The sequence below is a fragment of the Tinamus guttatus genome, unplaced genomic scaffold, assembly GCF_059628265.1.
Source record: "Tinamus guttatus ecotype Peru unplaced genomic scaffold, ASM5962826v1 Tinamus_guttatus_pri_ptg000247l, whole genome shotgun sequence".
NCBI classification, from domain to species: Eukaryota; Metazoa; Chordata; class Aves; order Tinamiformes; family Tinamidae; genus Tinamus; species Tinamus guttatus.
The window spans coordinates 3,253,384-3,279,754 of record NW_028288781.1 but is presented as its reverse complement, the minus strand read 5'-3'; the positions used below and the strand labels follow the sequence as shown (position 1 = coordinate 3,279,754).

General features: G+C 42.0%; 1 protein-coding gene across 3 annotated transcripts in view; it reads left to right on the top strand.

The window, feature by feature from the left end:
- Positions 1 to 26,371, top strand: part of INPP4B (inositol polyphosphate-4-phosphatase type II B) — a 233,931-nt gene that overhangs the window by 175,709 nt on the left and 31,851 nt on the right. For all 3 annotated transcript variants that reach the window (XM_088526537.1, XM_088526538.1, XM_088526535.1), the window contains 7 exons: positions 649 to 826; positions 4,155 to 4,367; positions 10,065 to 10,206; positions 19,292 to 19,464; positions 20,468 to 20,591; positions 21,546 to 21,663; positions 26,164 to 26,304. In XM_088526537.1, the coding sequence (XP_088382663.1) occupies positions 649 to 826; positions 4,155 to 4,367; positions 10,065 to 10,206; positions 19,292 to 19,464; positions 20,468 to 20,591; positions 21,546 to 21,663; positions 26,164 to 26,304 (1,089 nt within the window). The remainder of the gene's footprint in view (positions 1 to 648; positions 827 to 4,154; positions 4,368 to 10,064; positions 10,207 to 19,291; positions 19,465 to 20,467; positions 20,592 to 21,545; positions 21,664 to 26,163; positions 26,305 to 26,371) is intronic.

Genomic DNA, 26,371 nt, shown 5'->3' with positions numbered 1-26,371 from the left:
AGCAGTCACACAGGTACAAGTGTAGTCATTTCTGAACAGTCAAAAGGCAAGCAGCAAGTTTGCAGTATGTGTTGGAGGGTTTTTGTGAAAATTAGCTCTGTTTCGCAACCCTTTTTTGGAGTTTTTCTTGCAAATTGGGTATGGACCTTTTTGGAAATAGCTCTGTTGCTATTACCAGTGCTGGACAGGGCTCTGATGCTAGTGGAAACATCATAGAGGCCCTTGATCATTTAATGACGAATGGCCCCTTTTGGAGCGCTTCATAAGACAGCTGCTAGTGTGACAGCAGAGTTTGGATGGAAGATTTAGGAGTTTTATGCTCTTTGTGGGTGTTACGTGAACTAGTTGAATAGTTTTCTTCAGAATTATATGTATAGAAATAAAATTCCATTTTGAGATGATCATACAGTGCACTGAAAAAAAAATAGCTTGAATGGCACTATTCAAGTGTCTACTGATGGGCAGGCAACTGTCCTCTGATGTTCAAGCAAGGACTCCTTTTCAGCCTAAAAGAAAGAAGTTACATCAGTGAAGACTGTGTATCTTGCCATTCTTGCAATATCAGTGGCAAAATTTTTTGTACGTGATCATTGTTATTAATAGCAGAAACCATTTTGACGTTATGCAACCGTTTCTCTGTTATTACAGTACCAGGTACCAGTGTATTTATTATTCACCTGAAAACACAGCCAAGGCAAAAGAAGTTCTCAGCAACATCAATCATCTACAACCTCTCATATCAAGCCACGCAGACCTGCTGCTTAATTCTGCAAGCCAGCGTTCTCCAGACAGCTTGAAGAACTCTTTAAAGATGCTTTCAGAAAAAGTAAGATTCAAATCTTCCCTGCAATGGAAAATGGAATAGCCAAATCCCTGACTGCTGTCTCTTTCTGCATAAATTGACTTCCACAGCATCAGGAAGTGTTAAGTATGCCTTGTTAAAATAAGCTTCAAAATGTTGCCATCAGAAAAAAGCCTTTTTTTTTTTAGGCTTTCTATGTAAAAGGTAATAGACAACCATGGACCTATAAACTTCATTTGAAAGAATAATAAATTTTCTTTCATGTACCTATGTTATCCTCTAATGGCTGTATACCGAGGTTTGCCAAAAATAGATTATTATAGAATCTGTAGGATAAACTATTATTTTATTTTGCTTTCTGTGATACTTCATGCTACTGCTTAGAAGATTGAAGCCAGGCTTGCGTATAAGGTTTAGAATAGTAGCATGACCAGAAATGGCAACATAATCTGTAGGGAGAAGCTTGAAAGTTGGGGCCAGGAAGTCTCAAATTCTAATCTTTCATATATTATTTGCCTCTGTAGCTGTAGGCACTTCCTTGTCTTAGTTTTCTTAGCTCTAAGTTAAAGAAGATAATATTTTCCACCTGTCTCACAGAGTGATTTTGAGGATTAGTTAAAGCCTGTGAAGGACATTGAAGCTGTGTTATCCTAAGAAAATACTAAGCATCATAGCTGTGACCAAAGGGCTTGAAAAAAGCTTTCCCGTGGCTTCACATGCTGTGTTTTCTGTAATGTGGTATCGGTGTGACTTAGTAAGGCTGTCAGGAATCACCTGGGCGCGTGTCCAGCCGTCGGGAGGCGGCAGCCCCTGTGCGCGCTGTGGCGAGCGCGGAGCACGCGGACACGTTTGGCTTGGAGCGCCGCGCTCGGCCCGAGGTGGCCGTTTTAGCTGGCCGTGGAAAAAGCAAAGCTGCTTTGTCAAGTGTCTGGGCGACAAGGAAAGCAGGAGCCATGTGTGGTGGCTGGTGAGGGCCCCGTTGCAGAGGAGCCTGCGGGGGCAGCCGGGAGAGGCGCTGCGGCCTGCGGGCACTGCAGCCCCTGCAGGGCCGGCAGCTGCACAAGGGGCTCCGCAGAGGCAGCCCTGGCTCCTGCAGAGCTCCCAAATGCTCTAGGAACCCCCAGCAAGCTGTCCATCTATCCCATGCGGCAGAGCAAGGGAGGAGCAGGACGAGTGGAGTTCTGGGCTGGATTTCAGCAGAGTTGGAGCGTCCTCGGGTAAAGCTACGTGATGCCCACCTGTACTCTTGGCACGTTACAGATGGTTCTGCCCTCCCACCCTTCGTGAAAGAGAAATCTATTCAGGTTCACTTCATACACATTTAAAAATCAAAGGGCTGTTTGAAGAAATAGGAATTAATGATGTCCATGATGATGAAATGTCTCTGGGTACAAAAGCATGCTGTCTAGTCTTTTTATTTTAAGGTGAGGTTGAGCCTGATGTGGAGAGCACTTTGTTCTTTGTAAAAATGTTAGGTATTAGTAAGTATATCTGAGCTGTACAAGATGTCAATTACAATAAAGACAAATATTTCATTAGAAATGGGAGGCAGGCTGCCCAGAAAATGAAATTGAATAATTCTGCTTATTTTATCCTTTCATGTTGGGCATGGTTCTGCTTCTCCATGTATGATTTGGAATCTGCTATAGTGTTTTCCTGTGTCTTTTATCAACAGTTTGTGCTAATTGATTAAAGAAACCTTTAGCTGTTGACAAGTGTATCATCATTTGCAGCTTGCAGAAGGTTTGATAAATTCATTTTCCAGCTATGCCTATCTTTATTTGCAGAAATATTCTTTAGTCAAATATCTAAAAGAACTTGCCAAGTTTGCATTTCTTTGTATATACTTGTTTTCTGATGTCAATAGAATTTTATAAATGGGTGATGTTCTGCAAATTAGCTGTATTTAGCAGCAATAAAATGTAGTTTAAAATCTAGTTTGTTAAACTAATGCAATCCCTAAATACAATTTAATTACAGAAACACTTCCATCTCTGTATGAAAAAAGAGATTTGCTTCCATGTTGATTCCATGTCAGATAGATTTTTTTCTCTATAGCAGATGTGCACTGAGGTGCAGGAACCTGAACTTGTCCTCTTGGGCTGCTCGGGACTGCCCGGGCTCCGTCCTGAAGGGCCCAGCAAGGAAGTTCTGAGGAAGTCATGGAGTGTTTAGGCCATTGTGGTCAGTGAGCTGTTGCAGGGGTGGAGGCAGGATCAGAGCAAGTGCAGGAGGAGGAGAGAGGTCTGTGAGCAGAGCAAGCCCCAGGAAAAAGGGCTGGGACAGGAACAGACAAAAGGAGCGCTGAGGCCAGGAGCAAGATTTGCAGGCAGATAGAAGCTGATTTTTCTGCTGCTTCTGCTAGTGGTTTTGCATATGAAACCTGGGAGGTCTGAAGGGAGCTTGTTTATTTGGGGGGCTGCAGAAGTCCTTTGAAGGAGATTCAGTGGGACTAATGTTATACTGTTCTTTATCAACATCATCTGTTTACAAGATATGGCATTTGATATCAAAACTTGATTGTGGCCTAACGATGACTTTGAAAATTAATAGTAGAACAGTTTACGTTGTTATCTAGAGATACTGTCTAGAGATGTAAAAAAAAACCATATGCAGAAAGCCTGGGTGTTACTGTTTTTTGTATTTGAGGAGGGGGAAGCAGTGGGAATAGTCTATAGTCTGGAGGATTTTCAAAACGAAGAAAAGCAAACTTCCAGCTACACAGTCAACAGAAAAACTTGTAAAAATGTTTGATTGCTGATTAAATATGGTCTTCAGAGAGCCTGGAAAAACTACTTCAAAGTTTTTTTTATTTAAAGAAATAAACCTGCTTTATCTGGGTGTATACCTGCAGTTACTATACTTTGTCCCTGAAAACACTGCTTTTGCGGACACTTTGCAGTCAACTGTACTGGGTGTAACTTAATATGGAATACTGTGTGTTCAGTATGAAGAAAAGAAAAAAAACACACCAATTTATTGACCACGCTTTATCTGACACCTGTTAGAAAACTCTTGAGCAGTAGCTGGGTACTCTTAAACCCAGTGATGGTAGAGACTTGTCCCTGCAGGCAAGGTCTGGGAGGAGAATGAGTGAGCAGGACTGTGTAAACAGATGATGTTTGTAACAGATTCTGTGCTTGCATGTCAGTCCTTAGAGCAAGGGGATTGTGGAATGTGACGATATCCCCCAAACCCTGGAATTGCTCCGTGCTGTTCAGTGCTTTGCTCCCTGTCTCCTGGCCTACCCTGAAATGCCCATCCAGGCTGCTCAAAGCATGGTTCAGGGCTCTCGTTTCTATCTTGCCATGTGGCACTCTTTCGCTAACCTCCCGCTCTCCTGCTCTCCTAGACAGAGCTATTCGTGCACGCCTTCAAGGATCAGCTGGTGAGAAGTGCCCTTTTAGCACTATACACAGCGCGGCCTGGCTGCGTCCTCAAGAAGCCCGTCGCGCCCCAAAGCGGCGCGGAAGAAGGTGGGGATTCCCAACATCAGGATTCCCCCGCTCAGCTTAAGCGACAGGACTCCATACCTCATCATTCGGAGTACGACGAGGAGGAGTGGGTAAGTCGCTGGAAAACTCCTACGGCATCGGTCTCAGAACCTACAGCCTAGGATAAACAACTACCAAGCTCTAGTGTCTGCCATGTTTTGTTAGGAGGGGAAAAAAAGTGTGAAAACTTGAAATAACTTTCAGATAACTCCATCAAATTGAAATTACTGAAACTTCAAAAACATGTATCCTTTAAAGGTAAAAGAGTTTTCCCAAGGGTGACCGCATGGCTGTACATATAGTGATGAGGATGATCAATATCTTGTCTAGACAGGAAAATAGTCTTTTTATTTATTTATTTTTACTTAAGTTCTTTTTGTTGGTTAGACATTTTTAAAGGAGACTGGAGAGACATGGGATAAAATGAGGAAAAATTCTTCTGTTTTTTTGACAGGACTGATCATAAGTAGTTTGGACATGCATGGATTGTGTCTCCAGCAAAGCAGAGCTCTTTTCCTTTAGACTCTGTTTGAAGACAGTACTGTATCTGTAATTGTGCAAAAAAAAAAAAAAAAAAGTCTTTTTCAGGTTTTATGTTCTTAGCATATCTTTCAAGGATTGTTATTAGTTATGTGGCTGAGATTTTTGTGACTTAATTATTTTAGTGGATGCTTGTGATAGATCTGCTTCCTTATTGCATACATCCTGAACTCCTGATGTATTTTAAGTCGGTTCAGGTTCAGACACTCAGTTCATCACTGTGTTCTCATAAATGTAAAGGATAGCAGCATATTCATCTCTGTTATAAATAATTAATTACCTTGAACTTCTATATATTACATTTGAACTGTAATTTTTATGTGTACCACAAATAAGGGAAGAAGAATCTATTTCTTGTAGAGAAAAGACAATTCTCTCCAATCCTATGCATTAAGAAGTCATGAGATTTAAGCAATAAATAAGTAATGTTTTTTATTTGCCTTCTGGTTTTAGAGTCTTGAATTCCCTTTTTCATGTTTTCTCTACAATCTCAGGAGCTAGAGTACTTGTTCTTTACTTGAAATCAAGGCCAAAACTTTTGTTTGTTTTCAACAATTGAAACCTGTAGCAGAATAAATACCACAATAGTTTTGATACAAGGATGAAATCTTACAGCACTAGAAAAATGAATATTTCTAGGCAAGCTTTAGTTTAATTTGCTCCTCCTGCCTTTGCAAAGAAGCTGCCTTTGCTGTGTTTCATTATGGGTTATTTATTTACTTATAAGCTGGACTCTGAAGTCCTAGCAGACGTTTGCCTCCTTATTTACTAAAGGTTGTAAACATAATTAAAGTGTATCTGTGGTTTTCCTTTATTTATTCTTACTTTTTTTTTTTGGCTTAGTAGGATTACCTGACTGCTTAAAAGTAAGCATAAACTTGAAGTATTTTCTAACTTTAAAAAGCAGAGCTAGTCCCTGTCAAACTTGGGACAGAATAGATCTTAGAGATTTTTTTTTGCTCTAATTTTAAATACTAAACTTTCACTATTTTTCTGTTTTTTATCAGTGGAAATAACATGTGATCTCAGTTTTAGTGACCAGATTTTCATTAGCTTAATGGAAATGGAAAGACTGAGTAAGTGCTTGTGAAGTTTAAAAAATGCAGCATCTGCTCTGAAATTCAACTCTTAACAGGGCAAGGCTTTGAGATACTGTGTAGGCAGTGTATTGCATCCTCCTTTTTCCCCACTATTCTCAAGGACTAGAGATGCATTTTTAACTGCAATCTCAATTTCAGTTTTATGTGAAATCTACATCAATGATTTCCAACAAAACTGTTCAAGAGGACCCAGTTGTGTCCAGTGCCAGCACTGCCCTAGGACCATCAGGAAGGTGACGCCCCTCTGTTGAGGGATGAGTGTTTTCCATTGAAGCCCTAACAGTGCCCAGCACTGCTGCCCTGCTGCACCTCCCTGCTTTGCTATCAAGCGCAGATTCCCATCCTTGCACAGCTTAGAGCAGTAGCAATTGAGCTATTTATGTTGTGTAGTTGGGAGCAGTGTATGTAGGCAGTACTAACGCATTACTGTTTAAGGAGAAATATTTAACCTGAGAGTTATAGATGGCCTCTGGATAGATCCTCTCTGCTCTTGCCAGCTGCTTCTGCTCTCCTAGAGCCTCCCGGCGGGAGGGAGCAGAGAGCCTTGGCCTGCACGATGCCAGGGAAGGAGGGCGCCGTGCCGCTTCCATCCAGCTTGGCTCCGCGTTGCTGACTGACTGCCTAATGGCATTGGAGTTAAATGAAAGAATTGGAAGAGTTAGGATAAGACTGCATTTCCAATGATTTAGGTACAAATATTTGCAAAACAAGTAATACATTGAAGTTTTTTGAGTGCCATTGTTAAATATCAATGATGGGAGGTGGAAAATGCTGTTTCCTATCTGTTGATTTTATATGCAGTGGTATTTAACTATTGTGACCACGTTGTAATGCAGTATACATGGAAACCCTGCCCAACATACATTGCTGCACGAGCAGCGCATGCAACTGCACTACCCTGTGTGAGGGGGTGGGAGATGCCTAAGAGCTCTGCAGGGAGTTCGGAAAGGCCTGGGAATCCTCTAAAAACAGAAAAGGGGCTTCTGGGGCTCTGCTTGGCCAGTGGCGCTCGGGGGGCAGGCACAGGTCGGGAGTAATGACAGGGAAATCATTTTCTGTCTTTCTCACCCCTGTGAAATGGAGGAGTTGAATGGCATTTTGAAGGTATTTTCAGAGGGGATGGCCATGAATTGCATTTCTTAACTGGGTTATCGGGAGGGAATTATTTTCCAGGTTCTTGTTTAAATGCCTTGAGGGAAGTGCCTGTGTTATATAGCTAAGGTTTACAACGTCACAGCTTCTTGTGATGCCAAAGCCCAGGTTTCCATGAAAGTGATTGCGAGTGTAGATGTGTGTGTGCCAGTGCCACAACAGAAGTTTGTCTCCAGCATTTGTAACTATCAACATCAAGGAGAGAGAGGGATGCTGATCTTTTGCCATATGCGCCAGGAGACCATATAGTCCTGAGTGGCTTGAGAAACCTGGAAGAATCAGAAGAGGCCAACCTGCTGTTGACTTCTCCCACAGCAGGGGACAAGCCCTGTTGCAGATTTCCTCCCTTCCTGTCATGCTTTGGCTTTTGAGCTTGGAGAGGCAGTAATGAGAGGCAGTCAGAGACCTTGTTCCTCTTGTTTTCTCACACCATGGCTGTAGCTTCCTTCCCATTAGCCCCACAGCAACTGGTGGGGAAAACCAGCACCCAGGAGAAACATTTTGCTTAGGAATCTAGGGACTCCAAACTGCAGTCCATCAAGAAACAAAACTTACTCTTTTCACACAGAGGGCTTATAAAAAAGTTTACTTGAGAGACTGGGAATATTTTCTCCTTTTGCCCTGATGCATGCTGTGAAATGCTCACTTGTGAAGTAGCTCTTAGGAGAATTGAAAATAGATTGCTTGAGAGGGTGAAATGTGGGTGGAAGATGTGCTAGGCTAGAGAAAAACATTAGGGAATACTAAGGAGTGAGAAAGAATATGAAATGGATAGATTTCATCTCTCAAAGAATATGGAAGCACTTCATTTTAATTTAGAAACTGCATCTTGGCTTCCAAACTGCAATATTTCAGTGGGTCCTTCGTAAGAACACGACTGCCTGCAGTCTGGGCAGAATCAGGTTGGCACAAATGCTAGATACGTTGACGCCTTGTGACCGCCTGCAACGACAGCATCTAATCCTAGAGCCTCCTGCACGGAGAATCGGAGAGCCAGGGGACAGACCCGTGCTCCCTGTGTGCCACTTGCCTGTATGTGAAACAACCAGGTAGGGTTAGTGACTGTGAGCTTTGCTGTCCACAGATGTGTATGGACCTTACCCTGAGACCCTTGGGGAATGGTTGTGTGAATCTTGCAGGCATCATCTTGCTGCTCAGTTAATGATGGTTTAAGAGGAGATGCACCTTGTGACACATACACCTCAGCAACCTGAGTGTTTGGAAAGGCTAATGCTTCCTGCTGCTTTGTTAAAACCTGCAACTACTTGGTGTCAGGGTTTTTTCCTTGCTCTTCATGGAAACCTTTTTCTAAAACCAGTGCTTGTGGATGCCTGAAATCAATCAATCAATTCATCTTATGAATGCCTTTTTTCAGAAAGGCTTGGGGTACATATAGAGTTAAACTTTCGAAATTTTTCTACCTTTGGCTTTAAATTCTGCCTGTGGATGTGAATCCCAGCTAGTCAGGCATCCAGTAGGCTGCTTTGTGTGTCCAGGCCAAGATATTTCAGCTTCTTGCATTGGGCATCCAATGCTTTAGAGACCATCTTGGAAAAAATAATTGTGAAATAAATGCAGCTTTGCTTGGTAGTTGCTGCTGTTTTACAAGGGGTGCGAAGCTGGTACCTTGTGCTCTCATGAGCCCTGTACCTCGCTTAACAAGTTGTTAAATGTTCATCTGCAGGTGAAATACCAGAACAGTTTCTGAAATCACAGTGTGCCCAAGCATGGGAGTGCCCTGGGGAGGGCTTTGGGTGGTGTTTGTGCCCAGTCTGACATTCTCCTGCTCTCCGAAGCGCCCCGGTGTTCTGCAGGCCGCCCCCGGGGATGCGGGCGGAGGCGGCCGTGCGGAGCGGGGCGGCAGGAGGGCACCCTCCGCGCGCCCTGCCGTGCCGCAGCGCTCCCTTGGCGCAGGACTTGCCTGGGTCGTGGTGCTGCCTTTGTCCTCGGGCCGCTTGCCTGTGTTACCGTTCGTACGGAAGCGTGGCATGACCTGAGGTTTCGACTTGTTCTCCTTGACCTCTCTTGTGCTGTCTCTTGCAGCGAGGCTCGTACACCTCAAGGAGCCTGATGTGTACGTGGTGCTTCTGGCTGCTGTGCCATAAAGTAGAAAGAAGAGCAGTGACATTATTTCCTTCCTGCAAGCAAACTCTGATTGCTCTCCGCTTGTTTCCGAATGATTCAATTGCAAAGCTCACGTGCTTTTTCCAGGCTCTCTTTATTAGACTTAAAGCTGGATGTGTCATTTGTGTCTTTTTTTTTTTTTTTCTTTTTGGCTGCTTGACCTTCCAGGAGTAGGTGTAAGAGGTTTCATTTCTGCAGCATACAGCAGCTGAAGGAACCTTCCTGCCTCTCAAATCCATCCAGACTCTTCTCGAACCGCATGTTACCTTCTCTTTTGTTCTCTGCTTGTTCAACTTCCCTCTATTTTTGTAATTGCCGTATTTGTAACATACTCAGGGAAGTGTCATACTTGCAGTTTGTATGAGACCTGTAGAACAGAAGTCATGTGGCAAAAATAGAGGTTATATTAAATTGTCAAAAAAAGGCTGCCAAGTGCCATTGCAAAACAATTGTACACAAAGTTTGATTTGGCAAGGCTTTGAAAGCCTTTATTCTTGCTGTATTTTGTCACATAGTCTAACTTGTTAGTTCTCTGTGGTTGAACCTGAAATTTTGCATGTGTCTTCATGTACAGTTTGAAGTACATGAACCTTCCAATGTCTTAAAAAACAAACAAGCAAACAAAGCCAATAAAAACAAATAGTTCAATCATTTAACATTGCAGGAAAAAAGTCCCTGAGGAAGTCTTAAGCTGTTGGTATACCCTCTAATGAGGAAAAGAATAAGATGCTGCTTGCTAAGATTTCTGTAATCTGCACTTTTCTTTTTTCCAGCTTAGGGTGCTGTGAAGAAGTTGGTAGGTGATTTTGTTGCTTCTTGAGTAACCTGCAGTGATACTGATGCCCTTTTCAGGATAGGGTGTGGGCCAACGTGGGGAAGAGCTTAAACTGCGTCATTGCCATGGTGGACAGACTGCTCGAGAAAGACAACAGCAGCAGTAAAGAAGGTGAAAATGCCCCTTCGCCAGCAGACCGCAAGATGTCACATGAAGGTGGTAAGCACCCTGTTTGCGTTGACTAGAGTTAATAGAAATGGAAGAAGTCACAGAAAAATCACCAGTCTCTTGGACAGGAGTGCCGATAGCGAGGTTTTGCACAGTCCCAGCCTTGAATGATGGAAGGCTGTTTATCAAATTGCATCTCTGTTGTGCACTTAAACTGTTTGCAGTGCTGAATCGCTTGTGCTACGTGAAAACCCTGTGACAGTAAGGTGTTTTCTTTTGAAGGTTGATGGAGTTTAGGTTATGCTTGAATATACCATTTTGGGCGGCGGGGGGGAAGGTGGATCTTAACCCACTTTAGGGAAACTTTAAGGAAAGGTAGGCATTCTGTTTGAATATCTGTCTTCGGGACAAACCCCCTTGCTTTTCTGCAAAGGGTTACTGAGTTTTGTTTTCCAATTTGCTTAAAGTGGTTGTTCTGTGAATGCCGAAGTTGGTTTATGTTGGTACCGAATGCTGCACAGGGGATGATTCCACCAGCTGATGGGAAGACAACTGTGGCCCCAGCAGGACCTTGTCCCCAATCTTGTGACCTTCCCTGGGGGTGGGTTCCTTGTAGTCCTCACCCAGTACAGATGAGTCGATCTGCTTCATGTATCTGAAGAAAGACTTCTGTGCGTGTGTGCACTGCAAGAAAGGAGATACACTCAGAGTAGTAGACAAGTGCTGAGAACAGCAGAACCAAGACTTATGCTACTCCTCAGCAAACAATCAAAATACAACCCATTTTTTTTCTGTATTTTCTGGGTTTTTTTCCTTTGCAGTTTTTTCTTTCCCCAGATTTTCATGACTTAATTTTACTCTAAGGCTTTTAAGCTTTTCAAACCTATCTGTAATTATTAACTTTAATTCCAAATATACAGCAATCTTTTTCATCTATGTATCATTTGTGGATTAGTGTTAAATTTTTCACACCAGACTTTAGGTGCAAACTTTTTATTTTGGGGTTGTTTTTTGTTGTTGTTGTTGTTTGTTTTTTTCCTGTAGCTAGTAAGTCAGCATATCTACCAGTAGGAGAGATTTGTGCTGGGGTCCTGGTATTCCTATTTTTCCATCTGGATGTGTTGGATGGCTTTTTAATCGTGGAATTTTTTTTTCTTTTTAATGAATAGTCTAGAGACAGAATGTTGTTTTTATCTGTTTCTGCGAGTTTCTACGTACCAGGAAAGTATCCTTCATGCTAGAGAGATTCCCCCCTGCATTTTCTGTTGATGGCTGGCAGGTTCTGAGCATGAGCGTAGCTGGGCTTTCTATAAGGATTCTCTGGTTTATACTTCCCTTAAACAAGAAGGTACAAAATTCTCAACAGGAGGGCAGGAATAGTTGTCAACTTGCACCAGTTCTTAAAAAGTGAACCCAAGCATTCTGGTTTTGATTGCAACAATGAGACTGTTTTTTTTGTTGTGCCCAACTCTCCTCTCTCCCCTGAGATGCTGCTTACTGAGTGTTTCTGCTGTGACTAGATTGCAGATTACGGGGACGATGGAAAGTGTTTTGCAGGGAAGGTGCTATGCTTGCACCCGAACCTCTTCTCCTGTGTTACCTCTGTGTGTGTCCACATGTACAGTCTGTATTGAGCAGATGTCGAGCATCCTTTTAGTTATGGAACAAGATCTGACACTGAATATTGTTTTTCCAACCTGGGGCAGGAAAGAAGGTGTGATTTAGGGTTATACTTTTCCTTCATTTTGCATGCTCCCTGTCCATAAAAGCAAGAGGTTGAAAAGATCAGCCACGTGAAAGCTTCAAACAGAGATTCCTGGTTTTCCGTAAGTCTCTTCAAGCCCCTGTATCTTTGCCACGTGTTTCAGTATAAGCCGTGAGATGTATTTAACCAGCAGCAGTCCATTTGTGCTGTACATTGTTCTTGCAGTTGTAACAGAGAGAAAAGGGTGCTCTTAGCTTTGATTCAGGCTCGCACTTTATGCTGGCAACTGAAATATTGATTAGAACTTGTAGCTCACAAAATCAAAGGTACTTCAAGTTACTTCCTTTTAAGGATTGCAGTAAGTGGCCATCAAATAGACTGAAAAATAACACTTGCTAAGCGATGATGGTGATTGTAGTGGTGAGGAATTGTAGGAGACATGTTTTGTTCAGCTGAAAGTTTATTTTCTGGAGCTGACAGGCCAGGGACACAGAACACATCTAGGTGTTATGGCACGGGGATAAATTTTTCTCTTAAATGTGCCCATAATTGCAGGATCTTCCTGTAATCCTTCTGAACGAGCAGAAGTGGCTTTCGGGGAGCAGCACGGGTGCTCGTGCGGAGCTGTGCTGCGTGCTCGGCTCGCAGGCGGGAATCACGGCCGCTTCGGGAGCTCCTTCCTTCCCCCTCGGCTTTTTGTGGAAGGCAGCGCGTCCCTAGGGTGACTGCACACGGCTCGGAGTTGCCTGTGGCAGCCCAGAGGAATTCCGGGGTTGTATAGAAATGAAAAGGCTGCAAGTGGCTTTCTGTCAGAGGACCCACTTAAAAGATGGACCTTTCTGAAGGTTTGTCTGGATGTGCCGCAAAGCTGCTTGCCTCATGGTTTTCCAAAACCATTGGCATTAGGACCAGAATTCTTCACTTCTGACTTGGTAAGCAGGTGTGGGCTCGTGTGCTGGCCCGTGTCTCCGCACGGCTCCCTTGAGCCTTTGACAGGCCATGCGGGGAGCGCGTGGGACAGCGCCTGGACGGAGATCGAAACACTAAGGCAAGTGGGTTATACATTCCCTCTTAATTCTAGCCCGTTGTGCATATGAAGTCTGGCTGCCTGGGTTGGTAATCTTTTCTTAGATACAAGATGGCAACAGTCCTACCCGTAGGTAGAGCTATTAGAGTATTTTGTGCATGCAGATTCAGGGGTCAAGCACATACAGTTCACAGCCATCGTGTGCAGGAAAAGCTTGCCGTATGTTGTGCTTGCACTGGAATCGTCGTTAATACGCAGCCTAGCTGAGTAATACTGAAAAATGTATGACCGCACATAGGGCACTGGATCTGAAACTGCCTCAGCCCTGGGGTTGGTCCTAAAAAAAACTGTGCTACTGTTTGAAAGAAAAATGGGATATACCCAGGGCCTATAACAGAATGATATAGATGCTAAAAATGCATCACACATCCAGATAATATAAAAATGACTATTTTTGAGCAATAGCATATTCGTACTAATGAGGATGTTGTCTTAATACATGGTCAGCACTTGCTAAGATAAGTTTGTATTTTGGGGTTTTAAGATTGACGTTTCGTGATTTTTTTTTTTTTTTTCCCCCACCCCTGTCCTTTCCAGCTTGCTTTAAAATCTGAAATTTCTGCAACACATTTTCTATTGTACTTACCTTTCAATGTGAATTATACCCTCCTTAGCTTAACTTTTCATGCAACCTGACCTTTGAGTGTATACTTAGGGCTCCATTTGAGTTATCAGTTACCAAGGTAACGTGTTATGTTTCATCAGTTGCAGGATTATGATTTCTCTGCAGGATAAGTCAGGAAGAGTAGATGGATTTTAAAGGAGAGCTGTTCACCTCCCATCCCTTCCATTCTGGTACGGTCATTTACTGGGCTATAGGTAGCCCAGAATACAAGACTCACCACCTCTGTATTCTAAGGGATTCAGCTATTGATGGCAACTTGAAGATGGCCAGCATGAAAGGGAAAGGAAGAGCACTTAATTGAATCACCAGATTTTTTTTTCAAATATCAGTTACCAGCAAATCTAGTTTCACAGCATTCCTATAATAAGGTTTTCCACTGCTCCTTTGTTTCGAGTATATGAAACTTGGGCCTTAGACATAATGGCCTTACCTTCATGTCTGTTGTTGCCATCACCTTCTGTTCAATTGTAACCAAAGCTGCTGAGACACTTGAGCGTGTATATGATGCCGTGGTTTCAGTTTTCACCCTTGACTGGTGTGATCAAATTTGAAGTCTCAGGTGATCAATATGGAATAATAAATCTTCAGGAATTTAGGATCATTCCCCATGACGCTGAAGCTGTGCAGTCAAGGTAAATCGTTATTATATTACCTGCAGAAATGCCAGGAAGGCCTGTTCAGGCTGGTGGTCCTCTCCTGTTAGGATTAAATTTCATCCCTTCGCAAAGAGTTTAGCTCTCACCCCTGACTTAAACTGAGACCTAGCTGGGAAAATGAAGAAGGAGGAAGCCAACCTTTTTGTGGTGCAAGGTCAAGCCCCATTTAAACTTTTACATTTGTCTTTAAACCAAGATTATTGCGGCTGAGTGGTGCCGTGCAGCTCGGGTGGCTCAGGGTGTGCGGGGTAATGGCTTCGTGCTGCTCGCGCGGGCCACGGCGGAGGCTGCTCGACTCGGCTGGGCCGCTTGGTTCCTCTGGCTGCCTGTTCCTTTAGGACGCTGATGGTGTCTAAATGTCACTTTCTGATGTGCAGCCATCAGCTTATTAGTGAGTTTGACCTCTCGTGCCCCCATCCTCTCCTGGGTTATTGGTATGTCCCTGTGCTACGGGAGGTGGGGATTTGCTACAGGAAATAGCTTGTTCTTGAAGTCTTGGGTAGCCGCCGCTGCCTTTGCTGCATGCCATCTGCAAAGCCCTCTGCAGCTGGAAGGGCAGGAGACTGCTCGCTTCTGCTTCTAACTCTGTTTTTAGTTTTTGCCTTCATATCATTTACACTTCAAGGTAACTTGAAGTCTTGCTTTTGCTTTAAAGCTTTTACTGACTTTTAGATGGGAAACTGTGATAGAATTAGCTCCTTTCCTTCTCTGTTGACAGGGTAAAAGTAGAGAAGAGTGCTACTGCAAAACCTTAAGATTTTCTCTATTTGTTTACCAGCATATTTTAATAAACTGCTCAACGCACTTGATTTTGAAAAGCACAGGAGCTTGCTTTTGTGCCAAACTTTTTATTAAATTTAACTTGCAATTTGGCATATTGTCTTGGATATTATCATGTAAAAGTTGCCAACTGGATGCTAAGCAGATCATTTGCTTGTGTAGGCATGTAGGTTAGGAGAATATATTCCAGCACCTAAAGAGCAAATTGTACCAGAAGCTCAATTTCCACAGGTTATTGTTAAGGCTGGAAGCAGAGGATCTATTCTGTGCTTGTGCTGCACATGTTCTCTTAATCCCACGCTGATTGCATAGGGGTAGCATTTCTTCTCTTAATTCTTCCCTCCATTGTCCATGATAATGGACAGTGACTTTACTACTTAGTTTTAGTTTCCTTTCCAAAGGCTGGCTTGGATGATTTTTAGCTTTTCTTGCTTCATCATTAGGCTTTAGGATTTTTTGCTTAGAAGCCAAGTATTCCAAACAGCCTGCCCTTGTCTCTTAAACTGTAGTCTCCCTGTTTCTTGTCTCGTTGCTCCTAGTGTCCTCTCTGAAACAGTTACTCATTCAGTTCTTCAGTTTCTATACTTCCTTACTTGGTTCAGGATGCATAACTTGGAGTTAAATCAAAAGAAATTTGAGATCCGAAAGGTTAGCATTTATGTGAGCTCTTGCGTGTGTGAGATACAAAATTTATAATTTGCCCCATTGCCTTCACACTCTCTACCAAGCTATCATCGCTCAGTATAGGAGTCCAAGGCGCAGACCTTTGTGTGCCTGGCTGGATCTTTGGAGCCAACTGCAGGTTTCCTTGTGAAGGAACAACTGTGGGACACCCTGCACCTCTCCCACAGCCCAGCAGCATCTTCACCCGCCAGCAGTGTTGTGGCAAGGTGTATCAGAACAATCTCAACGGGAATTTTGGACAGGTTTTAAAACAATTATTATAAACATAGTGTCTTTACAAATTTTGTTTATATTCCAAGTTTATCCAGGCATACCAGGCACTTACACTTTCTGTATGCTATTCCAATCATAGATACTTTGTTTTCAAAACTGGACAGCCTGTTCTTATTTTATAATGGGGAATAGTAAATAACACAGCAGTCTGACTTTTAGACTTGCTAACTAGCTCCACCTTCTGGGAATTGAGCTTCTTTGTGAATTGTGAGCAAGAATTTTCAGCTTAGGCAAGGAGTAAGATGACTGTTAGGGATAATTTAATTACATTTGAGTATATCTTGCCTCCTGTTAATCCATTCTATAAGTATTACATACAAAAAAAAAAAGCCCAAATTTTTTTCTTTAGCCCTTAAGGTAAGGTGTATTACAAACCTTTTGTTTGATTTTTATTTTTGGAAAACTGTTATTTTAAGCATAACTAACCAGAATTGAGGGCAGTCTTTCTCTAAAGCAAAAGATCTACGTAAGTAAAGACTTCTACAGAGTAATGTCGTGGCATTGTATTCTTTGGAGTATTAGATATTAATTTACCTTCATAAATTTATCATGGCAGTCTGTTAATAAGGGGAAAAAGCCTTGAGAATTTCAAAAAATTTGAACCCTTTAACTATCCCCAACTAACACTGACAAAAATTACTAATGTTAGTAATATTATCAAATATGCCCCATTTTTGCTTTGGTACAGTAAGATATTCCAAACACAGTTTTGCACAAAATTCTTACAAGAAAATCATCTTGAAGCTACTGTGCTGTGTGTGCAAAATAATTGGGGAAAAATGTAATGGAAAGTATTTATCAGTGATTTACTACCAACCTGGAATCTGTATGAAAAAGAATCCACTTATGTTTATTCTGAGTCTGGTGGTATTGAATATTTTCATTAATGCCTTGGATGACAAGATACAGATAATGCTTATAAAATCTGCTGATGAAACAAAGCTGGGAGAAGCTTTAGGCACTGTGAGAGCAGGATGAGAGCTCGTCTTGATGAAGTGGCATCACAGGGTGAAGCTGAGTAAGGGCAAAGTTTGGTTCTCAAAGTAGCAGAAATACAAGATGAGGAGTGACTGGGTAAGTGGCAACTCAGTAGAAGAAAAATCTGTGTGGTGTGAATTGTGGCTGGCCTGTGACCTGCTTTTTTTTATGAAAAATGGTAGTCTGTAATAGTCTTTAGCCCTGAAGCTGTAATGGGGTCAGAGTGGAAGCTAGTTATGGAAATTCATTTTTGTCTCTTGCCCTCATTGCCTCCTGGCAAGATCCACAGTTCTGTCTGTGTCCAGGTCTGCTTTGCCGTGAAAATGGAACAAATGGCTGTTAGCTGAACTTTCATGCCTGCCTTGAAGTGACTAACTAGAGTCATTTTCAAGGCTTTCTCAAGTTCAAAAATAGAATATTGACAACAAGCTCCATTCCAATCACATAAGCCATCTCCACATGATATCTTTTAATCTTTCTGCTGTAGTTGTTTTCCCTGGCACTTACTTATTGATTGATTTCTTAAATTAGTATAATTTAAGACTGGAAAGTGGAGTTTACGTTGTCTAGTCTGACTTGCTGGCTGTCACAAATCGTTAAGTTCGAGCTGAACAAGTTTTGTTTGCGTTTTGCTGAAGTGCATCTTCCAAAACAGTGCTCTCTTTCAAAGACATTAAGAGATGGAGAATCTGCCACTTCCCTCAGTACTTCAGTTTCTCATTGCTAGAAGTATCTGCCTTATTTCTAAATATTTAATGTCTGGTACTAGAGTAGAATAGTACTAGAATGTCTAGTACTGGAATAAAGATCACCTCAACACTTGTTACTTGCCCCTCACGAAGAGGAGGAAACAAGCTGCTGTTCAGTCTTTTTGATAAAGAGATCAGACTCAAAATCTTGGTAGTTCTCTTCTGCACACCCTCCTTTTTTGAGTAATCTTTTTAAAAATATGTCCTCTTTTAGTCAGTGTCATATACAAAATCCCCTCACTTTGCTTTAGCATGAAACCGAGCTTGTGTTCTGTTTTACTGCCAATAGCCCCAACTTGTTTTTTTTTTTTTTTTTTCATTCTTGCTGTTTTTCTCCAGTTGGTGTTTCTTGCACCTCAATATGTATTACTAAATTAAAACACGTTGTGTCTGACCACGAAGTGCTTGCAAAGCAACCTAAACTGCTCCGACTGCTCTGAACTAACCCCTACATTCTTCTTAATTTGCCTTATTTGTTGCAGCTTCTGCTAGCTTTCAAAGGTCTTTCTAGCCTGCTTTGGGGGGCAGGGGGAGTGGTAATTTTATTCTTTTCTGTATTTTCCATAGCACAGGCAAAGCAACCTGCATTAGTAATGGACAATATTAAGTGAGTTTCACTCCGTACATGTAATTAAGATTCTTCTGGGCATGTTTATTTTAAACTGTAACAATATACTAAAGACATAGTTTGCAATTATAGTTTATTTGGGAGTGTGGTTTTTTTTTTTTTTTTTTTTTTTTTTTTTGCTTTACTTAAAGGGATCAAAACCATCTGCAATGTGAATGAAGGTCTGTTTTTATTAAATCCTGAAAAAAAAACCAACAGGGATAGACTTATAACCAGACCAGCTATATTCTAGTTATCCTTCCTAGTTATTTTTTTCATTTAATTTTTAATGTCCTAAGGAATCTCGTGTTTCAAGTGTTTCACTAGTCTATTTTCATGGTATTCCTTAACATTCACCTTAACAATAGAGGAAAACAGATTACAAAATAATTGTAAGTCTGTCTGCTCAGAATAACTCAAAAAAATGAGTTCAATATCTCTAAATATTTAAAGAGAAGAATATAGTGAGAAACCAAAAAAGAAAGGGAATGTGACCTGAAGGTTGGTATCTTTCAAGGCTGTATATTAAGCAGATAATATTCTTCCCAGATGGCTGCTTGATCTTTTGTTTTGCCTTCCAGCACCCAGTTGTTCCTCAGTATGGGCTCTTGCCCTGCTCCTGCCTGCCGTTTATTTGCTTGGGTAGCAGGGTGGTTGTTGGTGCTGGGAAGAGCAGGAGATCCTCCTCTCGGCAGTGTTCACCTTGTGCTACGTGGCTTTTCCCCGTGTGCTGTGTGAACGGCGCTTGGGTGTGAGCTGTGCAGAGTTGCCAGGTTGGCCTTAGGAAGCCACCGTTCTGGGATATTTGGGTGTCTAGGCCAAGGCCTTAGCTGCAGCCTTGGTGTGAAGCTCTGATCCATGCTCTGGGTGAGCCCTGGGTGGCACCACGGTGCCAGTGAGAAGCGGTGGGGACGCGTGGGCGCGGGGAAGGCCCCTTGCCGGGCTGGCAGGTTTCTGCGCAGCCTTGCAGCCCGTGCTGTGTCTCGTTCCAGGTGACTGGTATGAGCAGCTCTATCCCCTCGTGGTCACGCTCAAGGACTGCATGGGAGAGGTGGTGACCAGGGTGAAGCAGTCCATGACGTTCGTCCTGCTCCAGGAACTGGCGTGTGGTCTGCCCCAGTGTCTGATGCTGACCCTAAGGAGAGACATCGTCTTTAGTCAAGCAGTAGGTCATCTTGTGTCGCTTATTTCCCACTGTGGGGCCCTTAAAGGTTATTGACGTTGCTAAAATGCAGTCCATGCCAGGATTTGAGGTGCTGGGGGGTCAATTTTAAGCAATTTTATCATGTATTTGGCACTACATTCACATAAATATTTTATACTGTGAAAGAGAAATGAATAGTAGATGAAAATTCGGTAAGTGAATCGGTGAGTCACAGAAAGGCTGGAAGGGACCAGAAGAGATTACCTAATCCCTTCCATCTGCATAAAGAAGGGTCCACACAGCTATTTTTAGTCTTCCCAGGTCCTCTATTCCAGTATATTCCAACTCTCCTCCTCAGGATGCTTTTTTCTGAAGTCCAGCATAAGTATTTCTAGCTGCCATTTGAGCCAAATTTTTTTTCCCCCACTTGCCTTGAAAGTGAAGAACAGATTATTCCCTTTCAGTTTGCAGCAGTACTTTGTCTTTGAAGTCTGTTATCGCGTCTCATCTCAGACTTGTCTTCACTCGGTAAATAACTTAAGTTCTTCCAGTCTTTCTCTGTAGATTGTGCTTTCCAGATAGATAGTTTCTAAATGATTGCTCTAATTTCTCCTATAAGCTGCATTGGTTTTCTGACATAACTTAAGGAGTTAAGGTGGAGCTACCAAGCAGCTCTGGTTGCATTAGGTGCCTTAACTGCTTTTAAATCCCTCAGAAGTCACAGCCGTGCTGGTTACTGCCTTGCCTGGAGAGGATCTGATCTCACTTATGCCAGTGCAATTCACACATAATCCTGAGAAACAAATGAAACTTCTCTGATATAAAATAGGGAAATATTTTACTGACTTTTATACCACAAAATGCATCAATAACATTTTAATAGGAGGTGAGGGACATAGCCACTGAATATCTCTGTTGTTTTCTGAAATATCTGAATGTTCTTGTGTTTGTACAATGATAGGAAGCCTTATTTTAATTATAACTCCTATTCATTTCACACTTTTTTTTTTTGCTGTCGTTAAAGCTTGCTGGATTGGTCTGTGGCTTTATAATCAAACTGCACACAGGTTTACACGATCAAGGCTTTTTGCAGCAGCTTCATACCGTTGGACTGCTTGTGCAATATGAAGGACTCCTTAGTACATATAGTAAGTATTGCACTTGAGCTATAAGATCCTTACACATGCAAACTAGGTAGGAAGGTTCTTTTAAGATGTATCCCACTCACATTGATATAGTGCTGCGTGTCAATTCTGCATCCAAAATTAGTCATGTTTGGGTTTTTTGATTTCTTTGAGAACGCTGATTGTTCCACCGAGTGTGCTGAACTGCTCTGCCTTCCATACACCACGCTAGTTTCATCAGTGCAGCTAGGGGAGTTCTTGTTCTTAATTAATTTAGAAAAGCCTATGCTTGTCTACTCATTTAGCCTGACACATATCAGGTTTATAAATGTAATTCAAATAGCAGGTTTAAAGAGCTACCAACTCTGTAAACCTTAGCCCTACCACTTCTGGGAACCACATGTCAGTGTTGGTGATGTGAAGATAGCCTGAAAACTGTTTAATTCCCAACTTGTTACAGATGCCATCCTTTGATAGCTATTTGAAAGCATGTTGGGAGAGAGCAATTGCAGTATGCTTCAAAATGCTTTGAACTAAGTATATTGAAATGCTTCCCCCAAATGGAGAATTTGACCAAAGTAGTGGGGTTTAGGAGCTGCTTGCTCTGAGGCAGCTGCCAGACACCCTTTTGAGGTTGCTGACTCTTGCTCTAACAACTTTCGTTCTCTAACAGGACAGTCTTTAAAAACACTTTCAGAATGGAGTTTTTTTTTTTCTGAAAAAATATTTTTGTTCTATGCCTATATATAGCAGGCTGATTTTTCTGGAGTGCTCAATTCTCATAGCTATCACTTGGGCTACAAAGAGTTGTGCACAGTTTTAAAAATCAGTCTGTTTTCATGTAGGCTCCTTCAGGGTTGATTTAGGGGTATTATTTTAGATGCACAGACTGGAAAATACAATCCTTGTGTTGCCTTACTATAATCTGTTTGGTCACTGATCAATCACTCTGTTAACCTCTGTAACCTTTCTGTGTAGGTGAAGAGGCAGGTATGCTGGAAGACATGGCTGTGGGAATTTCAGATTTGCAGAAAGTAATGTTTAAGATCATTGAAGCCAAATCAGAAGATTTTTTGCCTATTATCACTGGAAGGCGGTAAGAATTTTCTATTTCCTAGAACTTGGAGTACGTGGAGATCTAGATACTGGTTTTCTTGTTGCTGAGTTCTGTAATACGGAATGGTTTTGCTTTTTATCAGGTTAAGGGAATGTGATTAAGATTGAGAGAACTTGTATTAGGGGGCTCCCTGCTACTTGTCTGATGAGGATCTTAAAGGTTGCAATTGTTAATACAAACTAATTGTAAAAGTTTCCTACTTGTGTGCTGAGCTTTGTTGCATCTTGCATATCTGTACACTGAATCACAGAAAAGAGGCAAGGTCGAGTTTATACAAGTGTCCTCTAACTCAAGGTACTTTGGTTTTGAGGTGTCCAGAACTTATATTTCAGTGTGACAAATGGCATAGCATCTGCAAGAGTTAGGCCTTGATTGTCTGAAGATGGGAACTGGAAAATTAGGATGCTGAAAATTATGGCAATGAAGCCAACTTGTTTGCTGCAGGTCATACAGGAAATGTAGTGCTTAATCTTTGCACAAAATGACTGACAAATTCTGCATTTCATGTGAGCAATGCTGAGGACCAGGACATAAACTGAAATACTTCATTAGCTGTGGTCATGATAGATAAAAGATGGTTACACACGTAGCGAGTGTGTTTTTTGTCTTTGTTCTAGTCTGAACTTCCAAATGTTCTTAGTGTTGCAGAGATCACATCCCTGATAGTACCATTATTCTTAAAATGACTATAAATTGAATTTGGCTAAAAGCAGCAACTTTCAGAAAATGTTTTCTCTGAAGGTAGCATTCACCACTAATTTACTTAATGATTCTGGATGATTCACTTTCATCCTATGTGCCTTCTGAGAAGAGATTGAAATGAATAGCAGGAAGCCTAGCATATGATTGGTACCACATTGGGGAATAATTAAGAATAATTATGGTGTTATAGTGAAGGGGGGGGGGGGAAAAAAAGGGAAAAACAGCAGAAATGCATCCTTTGTAAGTCACACCAGTCAAAAACCTTGAAAAATCCTGCAGGCGCAGTTGCTGGCTCGCTGCCATGGCTGTGGTAGCTGAACTGTCACACCAGGAGGTCCTGGTTTTCAGAGACTTGTGCTTTTAGCTGCCTCAGGCGTTGTGGATTGATGGAGCAGTCAGTCTTTGGGGAGAAGAGTTGCTGCCCGTGACTGCTGTACGGGACGCGTGGCAGGTATTCACCGAGCACTGAAATGGTAGCAGTGGAAAAAAATCTGTAAGGCTCGTGTGGAGACTCATTACTGCTACGGCTGTGACGAGACAGCTCCTGTCAGGGAGCTTTGGAAATGAATCATGAAAGGAGAAGGTAGTGGAGCAGCTAACTTCTCAATTTAAGGTTTTGAAAAAACCATAGTTTTCAGATCATTTCATTTGTTGTTTTGGGAGGTGATTTTTATACAGCAAAGTGCGACTTAAATACTGCAGAAGGTCAAGACAGAAAATTAATCTGCCAGTTGCTATTTTTCAGAGTCAGAGCATTCACTTATAATTGGCTTTCCAGGGAAGTGCTTAAGCCCAAGTCCTTAATGTCTAAAGGAAGTGGATGAGAGGGGCCTGGCAGTGAGCAGCCGTGTGCCGACCTCTTGCCGGGCTGCCTGGCCTCTGGCACACAGGCAGGGTACAGGTCAGCTCTGGCATTCAGATCTCTTATGACACATGAAAGTTGCCAACGTGTGTGTGTGTGTATATATATATATATATATTTTAATACTTTGATAGGGTTTATTTGATTTTAGTATGTTTGGAAACAAGAGTGCAGTCGGGCAAGCCACTTAGTCATGCTGAAGTGATTTAAAAAGTTGTTGGTTAGAATCTAGATGCGAAAAGCACCTGACAGCTGAGCGGGGGCGCCTCGAGGCCTGGCGATCACCCGCAGCCACTGTGAGGAGCCGAGGGCTGCGTCTCGGTGCGGCAGCGAGGCCTCCCCCGGGCTCCTCGTCGTGCCTGGGGGTAACAAATACTAGAGTATAAGGGAAGTCAAAGACAGGGATGTGCTTAAGCAGTCGTGATTAGTGATGTGTTTAAATATGCGATGCCTGTATATAACTAATGACCCCTGAAGTAAACAGGGATTCATTATTACCCTCTTGAATACATCAGGTTTTTCACTACCCTCTTTTCTTCAGATATCATTAAAAGTTAAAAAGAAGCTGATTTTATGCCAAACCATCTTCTCACTGCAAAAGGTAGCAGCCTTACACACATGTCATGCCAAGACAACCTAGTATTGTTACACTGAATCTAGCCATAAGCGAAAGTTGCATATGTGTAGCATGTAGCAACTGTACATGACAAAAAGTTGGTCTTTTATAGTTTCTTACATAGAATTCTAGGACTTGTAAAGTTTGGGTGAACTAGTGTTTAATTATTTCTACAGATCTTGGTGTTTGGATTTGTTTTTCACTGGACTTCACTACTTACTGCTCAGCTCTCCCAACAGCTCAATAGCTTTCTTTCACAGTAAAATATATATATATTTTCCCAAAAATGATTGAAAATGTGATGTCATTGTGCAATTGGTTACACATTTTTAAAGTTAGGATGATAAAGGGATGGTACCCCTCAACAGATTATTCCTGAGACTAGAAAAGTAATGTGCAAAATATGCAAGGTGCAAGGGGAAGCCCTTAAATGCTACTGAAGTTCATTTTGCTTGAAGGTCAGCATTTCTTGGTGCTTTTCCACATGTTGAAAGATTTGTAGTGATTTGGCCGTTGAAATGTAGCAGTGCCTTGGTTTAGTGGCATTTTTGGTTCAGTGGCTCATGTTCTTTAAGTTAGACAAGACAACATTTCTTCTGGACCCCTGGAAGCTCTCCATCACACACGCACTCGGGCAGCGCCTGACAGCAGTCAGGAGGGTGACGTGTGGGCTGAGAAGGAATGTCACTAAGCCACGTTCACTTCTAAGGAGTTATTTTACTGTTGTCCTTGCTAACTGTGTTTCCTTCACATAGGTGAGTTAAATTGCTCACCTGAGACTTACCAGGGAGCAGAGCTTTGTCCATTTTTTTTTTTTTCTTAATCCCTTTTCTGAGATGAGTTGCCTTATCCTTCATTCAGAACTAAGGTACATGCCTCGGGAGTGTCTGGCACTTGCTTTAAGATTACTTGCTGGTTTTAAACCCCACCAAGAAATATGCTATTGTGTTTCCATCCTAAATCCATGGTGCTAGACCAGCTTTTTGGTTCTCAGATCCACAGGCAGTACAGAGGTCCAGACACTGCCAGCAGCTCTCCACCCAGGGCACTGGGCAACCCAACTGGTCCTGGGTGTCCAAGCCAGGGCAGTCCTTCCTCAAGGATTTCTGCCTTTTCTCCCCCCAAGCTCTACCTGTGGGTACTCCAGCTTGTATTTTAATTCTTTGGCGAACACACAGGTAAGTGTTGGAGGAACTCTGATAGATCTTTTTAATAGATGGAAACTATATTCTTTAAGCAGCAATAACTAGGTTTTGCTGTTTTGACTTCATTTCTGCTTTTCCATTTTAAGAATGCACGTTAACAGCCTGTGTGACAACCCGGGCTTGGTGTCTGTGTGCAGGGACAGGTCCTCCTCCCGGTGCGGCTGTAACACTTGCTCCTCTTGGTGGTCATCCATAAGCACTCTCTGTTGGTTTCAGTCTCCTTGATCATCGAGCCCTACTTAAATGATCAAAATGCAGGACCCTGAGGGCAAACGGGTCTGCGCTTAATCTGTGTTTCTTGTCCATTAGACTCTAATAATGGCAAGACAAAGTTAATACCAGGCTGTTGTTTCTATCGCATAGGGTCAGGGATCAGTCCTCAAAGGCAGGTAAAACCTGAGGGTTTCACAGTGAAGGTCATGAACAAAATTTGGACTGACAGCCCAAGTGAAATGTGTTTCATAAAGTCTGATCACAAACTCCAAACAAAAGCTGTTGTATCATATCGCTTCCAAAATAGAACTTGAGTCTGTGTAATGAACCTGTGCCTTTAATTATTATCTTTGTGGAATCAATTTTGGCATTGGTGATGCTTTCTAATCATGCAGAGAAAATCCAGGCACTGAAGAAAATTGGAATTTTTTTCTGGATTTGATGCAGAAGTTTTGTTGAGTAAGGCCCATTATGAAGGATCAGGTTGTGGCTTCTTATAGCAGCTTTTTTAGCTCAAAGAAAATGCATATTAAGAATTGTGGGGTGTTCTCAGTGACATTTTCTTAGAGAGTGATAAAGAAGCACAGGAGGACTCCTTTTTTTTTTTTTTCCCCTGCTTTCACTTTTATTCCTATTTTCATTTCTGCACAGAAGTCGGTAGCAAGGTAGAGAGTATGATTTTTACATACCTTCCTATTTCCATATAAATTTGTTATGCTCTTAAAACAACCAAACTGAATCCTCAGGTTTTACAGCTTAGCGCAATTAAAGGGAGCAAGGGAATTGATTTGTAAGCTTAAACCTTTGCTATGGCCTAGGACAGTTATAATTTAAAGAAAACAAATCAATATTCTCCTCTTTTTTTCTTTTTTCTCCCCTAGTGAACGTTATGTTATAGAGGTCCAGCTTCCAGCAAAGATGTTTGAGTTGCTGCCACAAGAGATTAAAGAAGGCAAGCTGCTTCGCATGTATCCAGTTCTCTTCAATGTTGGAATCAATGAACAGCAAACACTTGCAGAGAGGTAAGATGACACATTTAGAAAAACTCGTATTTCAATTTCTCGTTAAGGATGCTGTGCTAGCACAGGA